The sequence below is a fragment of the Lipotes vexillifer genome, unplaced genomic scaffold, assembly GCF_000442215.2.
Source record: "Lipotes vexillifer unplaced genomic scaffold, Lipotes_vexillifer_v1.1 scaffold1304, whole genome shotgun sequence".
NCBI lineage: Eukaryota > Metazoa > Chordata > Mammalia > Artiodactyla > Lipotidae > Lipotes > Lipotes vexillifer.
The window spans coordinates 127,418-135,753 of record NW_006790519.1 but is presented as its reverse complement, the minus strand read 5'-3'; the positions used below and the strand labels follow the sequence as shown (position 1 = coordinate 135,753).

The 8,336-nt window shown below is 37.3% G+C and overlaps 1 protein-coding gene across 2 annotated transcripts in view; it reads left to right on the top strand.

Annotated features, from left to right (window-relative positions):
- NOX4 (NADPH oxidase 4) overlaps positions 1-8,336 on the top strand; it is a 145,376-nt gene that overhangs the window by 126,031 nt on the left and 11,009 nt on the right. Inside the window, exons 14-16 of one of the 2 annotated variants that reach the window (XM_007463779.1) lie at positions 247-366; positions 1,916-2,024; positions 6,847-6,915. In XM_007463779.1, coding sequence (XP_007463841.1) covers positions 247-366; positions 1,916-2,024; positions 6,847-6,915 — 298 coding nt within the window. The remainder of the gene's footprint in view (positions 1-246; positions 367-1,915; positions 2,025-6,846; positions 6,916-8,336) is intronic. The other variant, XM_007463780.1, reaches the window with a different exon arrangement.

Below are 8,336 nucleotides of genomic sequence, written 5' to 3'. Positions count from 1 at the left end.
TCCCTACACTTTAAATGAATGTTTCCCTCAAAATACCCATGCTTTGAGACAGATGTGCTTGTGTTAATATTGACAGTTCATAAACAACACTTCCTGTTCCTTTAAGCTTATCACTATGAGAAACAATGAAATGAGGCCCAAGCCATCACAAAGCCTAGACACTAGATTTATCATGTTTGCCACGTATTATAGAAATTTAATTTAACTCATTTTCATTTTTTCCACCTTTGTCTGCCTTGTCCACAGGCTCTACATTGATGGTCCCTTTGGAAGTCCATTTGAAGACTCGCTGAACTATGAGGTTAGCCTCTGCGTGGCTGGAGGCATTGGAGTAACTCCTTTTGCATCAATACTCAACACTCTGCTGTATGTCATTTTGATCCATTATGTTAGTCCAAGTAGAGAACTGTCAATATTTCAGACAGCTGTCTTTTAGTAAGAAGTAATTCCTTCCAGAATTCTTTTACTTATTGTTCAAGGAACTCCATTTACTGGCTGATACGGGGAATAACTGAGTGATTCTCAATACGTGGTCTATGGCTTTCAGCGTGTTCTCTTGTAGAACGTCAGTATCACAATTATGCATTCCTCTGTCCTTTTCCTCTGTTAAAGTCATTCCGCCAGCCTCTGTTTCTTTACTTTCTCATCAGGGGCAAGTGGCATAACTAATGCATTTAGTCAACAAATATTTTTGAGCACCTATGTGTCGATTGATCTTATAGTTTCTGGTAATACAGCAATGACTGAAGAGAGTCTCTGCCCTTAAAAAGTTTACATTCAAATGGGGCAGGAAGAAAATAAAGCAGTGAAAAATTCATAAATAACATTATTTCAGAAAATATTAGAACTATGATGAAGAGAATAGAGATTAATGGGATATAGAAATAAAGGGCCCGGGTTATTTTAGAAGTATGGTCAGGGAAAGCCTTTCTGAGGAGATGAAAAATGAGCACATCATTCCTTGGTCTGTTACTCAGCAAATTTATATCAGACTGAAGAATAAAAGTTTCAAAGGTAAGATTGCTTAAGCAGGATATATTTATGCAGTTATTTTAGTTCTAGGATTATAAGCAAAAATTAATGGACGGTAATTGTCATGAAACCCACAAACAAAATCTATTCTGTTCACTTTTCAAGAAAACACAATTTGCATTAAAAGTTTGTTTTATAAAGTACTGAAAAAGAAATAATAAGTTGAAGTGATGTGTTTGAATGATACTTTATTTCAATTTTAAATACTTGATATAAATTTGGGACTTTTTGGAGGTTCTTCGAAAAATAACTATATTCCAAACCAGAAATTGTTTCTGAAAACGTTTTGCAAGTTATTTGGACACCTAAAGTTTAAAAAAAGGAAGAATATTTTCTTAACCTCAAGCCTACTTCATAATTATAAGGAGGAATCCAGACTTGGAATTGTGAGTTGCTAGAATGAATTACGTAGTAGGTGGTTGCGAAATCTCTTTCTTTAACAATTATTAAGAAGGGGGTAAACAACTAACTTTTTGGAATGGTTTCGGCTCATTTTGCCTGGAAGCCAGGGCAAGATGACCATTGGAGCCCTGTTGAGTGATAGAATTCACTGAAAATAGAGAACTTTCTTTTCCTGAGATGCAGAGCTGATATTATTCTAATCCAGGAGTTTAGTTTATTGCCTTCAAATGGAAATGGGTGATATGCATATAATATCCACAAACATGAACACTTAAATTCATGGAGTATATCATATCTTTGAGTCAGTATATTGCATTTTAAATAAATTTGGGAGTTAAAGTAAGTGGTATGTCAGATGCTAGAATGTAAATGACTGTTTTTTCTATAGGTTGCTTACTAATGAGAAGCAAAATTTCAAGTATATAGGGATTCTTAATTTTTTTGCCATCATAATCACTATCATGTTATTTTAATTTTAAAGGGATGACTGGAAACCATACAGGCTTAGAAGACTGTATTTTATTTGGGTGTGCAGAGACATCCAATCCTTCCGTTGGTTTGCAGACTTACTATGTGTGTTGTATAACAAGGTAAAATTAGGTTTGTTTTTACTTTTGCAGCTTTCTAAATTTAAAATAAATTATTTTATTTCAAATTGTAAAAGTAATAAGTGCTCACTATAGAATAAACCAGAAAATATGCAGATAAGTAGTGAGGAGGAAAAAAAAATCCCTTAAACTTAAAAAAAAAAGAGGTGACATCTGTTAATACTTTGGTACACATCTTTTCAGATATTGGTATCTGTGAATTTGTGTGTGTATCTAGAACATGAGATGTATGCATATGGCTGGTGATGTATGCATATAGGATACATATGCATGCAAATGTGAATGCATATGAGATTGTGACAGAGGACAGATAGAGGAGAATATCAACAGGCAATTACTATTACACCTTTCATCCTTTGTTCTAGTAGCTCTTTTTTTTTAAATAAATTTGTTTATTTTATTTATTTATTTTTGGCTGCATTGGGTCTTTGTTGCTGCGCGCGGTCTTTCTCTAGTTGCAGGGAGCGGGGGCTACTCTTCTTTGCGGTGCGCGGGCTTCTGACTGCAGTGGCTTCTCTTGTTGCAGAGCATGGGCTCTAGGTGCACAGGCCCAGTAGTTGTGGCTCACGGGCTCTAGAGCACAGGCTCGGTAATTGTGGCTCAAGGGCTTAGTTGCTCCGCGGCATGTGGGATCTTCCCGGACCAGGGTTTGAACTCGTGTCCCCTGCATTGGCAGGTGGATTCCCAACCACTGCGCCACCTGGGAAGCCCCTCTAGTAGCTCTTATCTCTTATCTCCACCTTTGATATTCCAAGTTGGATCATCAGCAGACCTTTGGCACAGTATACGGAATTTCAAAAATCCCAAATTCTAAGTTTTATTCCTTACAGAGATGAAAAACAGGCATTTTCGTCTATCCTACATGTAACCTGTTACTTATCTATTAATGTATCTATCTTTATTTTTTAAGTTATTCAAGTAACACACATATGCATCTTTGCTACAGATTTTTCTAATAATCCACATGAAGCAAAATCCCCACCCAATCTTTGTAACCAGATGTAACTCACAAGCATTCTATACATTCTACCATACTATTTGTATTGTTCTGCACATTGCTTACTATAAACTTAGTACTCTCTAACGAGACACAAAAGGACAACTGTTGTGTGATTCCTCTTATATAAGGCACCTAGAATAGTCTAATTCCTAGAGACAAAAAGTAGAGTGGTGGTTGCCAGGTTTCCAGGAAGGACAAATGAGGAGTTACTCTTTTTTTTTTTTTTTTTTCCTTGCGTTATGCGGGCCTCTCACTGTTGTGGCCTCTCCCATTTGCGGAGCACAGGCTCCGGACGCGCAGGCTCAGTGGCCATGGCTCACGGGCCCAGCCGCTCCGCGGCATGTGGGATCTTCCCGAAACGGGGCACGAACCCGCGTCTCCTGCATCGGCAGGCGGACTCTCAAGCACTGCGCCACCAGGGAAGCCCGAGGAGTTACTCTTTAATGGACACAGAGTTTCAGATTGGGAAGATGAAGTTCTGAAAATGGATTGGTGGCGATGGTTGCACAACAATGTGAATGTATTTAATGCTAATCAACTGTATACTTAAAAAACAGTTAAAATGATCAGTCTTATGCTATGTATATCTTACCACAATAAAAAAAAAAGTGCAGATTTCTGGGGCTCACCAAGGGCCCGCTAAATCAGGAGAAAGAAAAAGGGGAGAGATGAGAAGCCATTGAATGGATTTGAGCATACTTATATGATTGTAGGTCATCTTGAGAGTGTGTGTGAATGTACCAAACCTCGGGGTACTGCAGTTTCTAGAGGGGCAGAAGATGAGTGATAAGTCAGTAAAGGAGATTGGTCAGAGTGGCCAGTGAGGTAGTCGGAAACCAGGAGGTGGTTCTGTCCTTGAGGAAAGGGAGAAAAATCTTTCAAGAAGAGCAACATCGTGGGTATTTTTTCTAGGTTAATGCCTGAAGCTGGACTTCCTGAGTTGGAGGCTCTGAGGACTTTGGGAATGAATTTAAATTTTTAATATATACTAAAAAAATGTCCCCCAAGGAGGCTAAAACCATTTACATTTCCACCAAAGAATATAAGAGAAATTTATTCCAAACATTATATTACCAATCTTTCAAATTTCTATCCATCTCTTAAACAGTGGCATCTCTAGTTTTCCCTGAATGCTAGTGAGACTGAACTCTCCCTGTACTTGTCAACCACATGTATTACTTCTCGGATTTCCTAATTCTACCTTTGCCTGTTTTTCTAGTTTAAAAAAATTGTTTTGAACTGATAGCCTATACTTTTTTAAATAAAAGGCTATAATTGGATCCAAGATGTGGAAAGGCACATTTGAATAATAGATGCTTTATAAGGCAAGTAGCAGGGCAGGAAAGGAATAAAGGAAAAAAGAAAAAAATATAAATGACTGGACATTTGAAGCAGTTCAATCTTAAGATTTCTTCTCAAACTTTTTGGTGGATATGCTTTACCCTTAGGATTCCATGGCGTAAATAATATAAAAGCTTAAAACTAGTGTAAATAATGTGGTGATGATTATCTCTACACACACCTCTGTATACCTGTTTCGATTTTTCACATCAAGAGGATGAACACTGGTCCTGCAATTGTGCCTCTGAGGAAGATGTTAAAAAGAAGTCTTCTTTTATTTTCTGTGTTTGCAACTGAGTTACCAAGTTCAGTGTGTTTGTGTGTGTGTGTGTTTCTTTAGTAGATACTATTGCTTGTTTTCAATGATGGATAAGTTAAAATGGAGACATTGAAATCATTAAATACATTATTTAAGTCTGCATACTTCTCTCTGGAGGCTGTGGGCACCAAACACGTTATTTTTTTTCTTTTTGTTTAAATTAATTTTTATTGGAGTATAGTTGATTTACAATGTTGTGTTAGTTTCTACTGCACAGCAAAATGAATCGGCTATACATATACATATATCCTCTCTTTTTTAGATTTCCTTCCCATTTAGGTCACCACAGTGCATTAAGTAGAGCTCCCTGTGCTATACAGTATGTTCTCATTAGTTAAGAGAAAAACAAATATCGTATATTAACGCATATATGTGGAATCTAGAAAAATGGTATAGATGATCTTACTTCCAAACAGCAGTTATTGATGCAGGACTTATTGGGGTGATCTCAGAGGAGCATCCTGGTAGACATTTAAGACAAAAATCAATGCAAGTCATGTGTTTTGTGAGGTGCTATCCATTACTGGCACCTGGAAATTCCTGTTTCCTCACAATTAAAATTCATAAACCCTGATTCAATTCCTGAAGGGCCTTAAAATGACTTTAGTGTTTGGGTATAACTTGAGGCAGCTGTGGTATGGAATTTAATGATTATATTTTAAAACTATTATGCTAAGAGAATCATCACTTATCACTTTAAAAGTAAAATGTGTTTTTATTGGGATTTTATAACTTAGAGTTGCCACCTGTCAGAAAATGTATAGTTTTAGATCTGGAAGAAACCTGTAGGATAATGTCATTCAACTCTATCATTGTCCTGATGAAGAAACTGAGGCCTTTATAAGTTGAGTAACTCCCTAGAAATCTCAAGGTTAGACAGTGATGGCAGTAGAAACAAGTCTCTAGCCACCTGCCAGGTGCCCTTACTATTATAAAGGATGCCAGAGGAGTGATGTAACCTCACTTAATTACTCCCTATTTGCAAAATGACTTCTTTTGCATTCCTGAACCTTCTATTTTGAGCCCCAAGATATATTCATTAAAAAATTATTACTTTCATACTCTGTAAAAACAGTACTTGAAATCAATTGATCCTTTTGCTGCAATAAGGTCCAGCAAAGCCATACCATCTCCAGCAAACCTGCTATGCCCACTGATGCTCAAGAAATAATTTGGCTGTTGAAGAAATGCTGGTCTCTTCTAAGCCTTTCCTCAGGTTCTACACATCAGATACTCATCTCTGTTCTCCAGAGCACATCATGGTTATTGTGTTCCTTGCTTCTCTTCTGCTTTTTGTTTTTTGGTTTTTTTTTTTTTACTTTTTGACTCCTTTTCCTTATCTTTCAGCATCTCCTTATTTCAGGGTGGTGAAAGGAGGCCTTTAGAAGAATAATATTTTTTTAAATGTAGATTTCAGGAGTCAGGATTCAGTCAGAACAAGGCAAGAGTCATTAGCAGATTCATTTTTGCCTTCTGGTAAAAGGAAGCCTATGGGGACAAAACCCTTTTATCCCCTTTGTTGAATTCATTTTTCTTCAGATATTTTCCTTTGTCAGTTTATTTTTCAAGATTTCAAAATGTTCGAGAGCTTTTCCAGACTATTTTATTTTGGCAGGTATATTTGCTGCCTTATACATTTTTATACAAGGGAAACCAGTGCTGAATAGGAAGAAGGTAGGAACTGGAACCAGGTTTTGTTTGTTTCGTTTTTTGTGATTCCTAGCATGCCTATTAAATATCACTTTTTACTTTTAAAAACTCATATTCTTTCTAAGTGAACTTTTTAGTAAAATTTAGAGGCTCTTAGGGAATAAAATAAGAAATAATTGGGGAGGATTTAGGGGAATATTAGTGTAATATTTAGCGTGTTTGATTTTGTATCTATGAAGATAACAGAGAACTAATCCTGTCCACTACCTCCATCATAGCTAATTAAACCAGTAGGTGACAGGTTATTAATGTTAGAATCTGCCATGTCTGTGGTACATATATATGTATGTATATATGTACATTTGCTCATAGATGTTGGCTGTGATAAGACACGATACATCTTAACAAATTGTAGAATCACATATGTTAGGATAGGAGAGAGTCTGTGTATACAGAACAAATTTTAATGTCTATTTACTTTTCTGTCCTGTCAGTTTTGGCAAGAGAACAGACCTGACTATGTCAACATCCAGCTGTACCTCAGTCAGACAGATGGGTTACAGGTATGTGATTGGATGTTATTGTAAATTAAACAAGCCTCTTGAGAATAGAAGATTTACTGTAGGGGCTGTGTGGAAGAAAATTTCTGCAGGTGGTTTGAAGAGACGTTTCCCAGAGGAAAGCCTGTTTTGGAATGTGTCCAGCAAACTCATGGCTTGTCCTTGAAGTCAACCGTATTCTCCCTTTCACAGGGAGCTGGAACAGAACTTTTAGTTCATCTCTCTTCTCTCCACAGTTGCCTCATCTAGAGATGAGGACATAAGCGAATAGTCTTGTGATTATGTTCATCGAGGGGAGGTTTTTTTTTTTTGGCAGTACGCGGGCCTCTCACTGTTGTGGCCTCTCCCGTTGCGGAGCACAGGCTCCGGACGCGCAGGCTCAGCGGCCGTGGCTCACGGGCCCAGCCACTCCGCAGCATGTGGGATCTTTCCGGACCGGGGCACGAACCCATGTCCCCCTGCATCGGCAGGCAGAGTCTCAACCACTGCGCCACCAGGGAAGCCCCGAGGGGAGGTTTTATGTGGCGAGAGAAGATGAGATCATACACAATTAAGCTTGTTTCTCTTCAAGGGAAACTAAATAAAGTAACAGTCATCACGCATTATTTACTTCACTATTAGACGCTGTGCTGAGCATTTCATATAGGTTATCTCATGTAATTCCAACATATTCAAGAGGTAAATGATTTTGCAATCCCCATATCATAGATGAAGAAACTGTTTACAAACAACATTGAAGAGCTGTATAGCCGTATAAACCTGAGCATGAATGCTTTCACAAGTTTTATTGTAGTATTTTCCATCATACATTTTCTATAATAGTTTGAATACAAAATATGAATGCTTGTCAGTTACTTTGAAACTAATCTAAGCCTAATTTTTTAGTCAGATTTCTACCCTACTTGGTATGTAAAAACATTTTATTTTATACTCCCATGAAGCAAGTCAATATCATTATTCCTCATGGTTTCGCTGTAATTAAGGTACAGAGCATATATTACATCTGGTTCTCAGTTTGTCTTCCTGGGACTCAGACACTTTCTCCTCTCTTCTCACTTCACTCTCTTTATCACCAATTCAGATCTAATAGTCTGTTAATTGCAAGCACCAGTACATTAGAAGTTGTTTCTTGACAGATCCCAAATTTGGAGCTCTTCTGTTTTAGGCTATCATGTCCAGGATCATTTCCCCAAATTTATGGTGACAATTTATAGTATTTTACTCATATAATGAGCCAAATATGATAACTTTGCAGTACAAAAACGCTTCAATAAAGCTTATGTGCTGCGCCTTTTTTGAGAGTAGGCAATTAGAATGCATTCTCTAATGCTGCAGTTACTTAAAAATGATGCAACTAACTGAAGTCTAGGAAAATCAGCCATTTGTAATAATGGCATTCAAGAAGGTAATGGATTTTAAAGGGA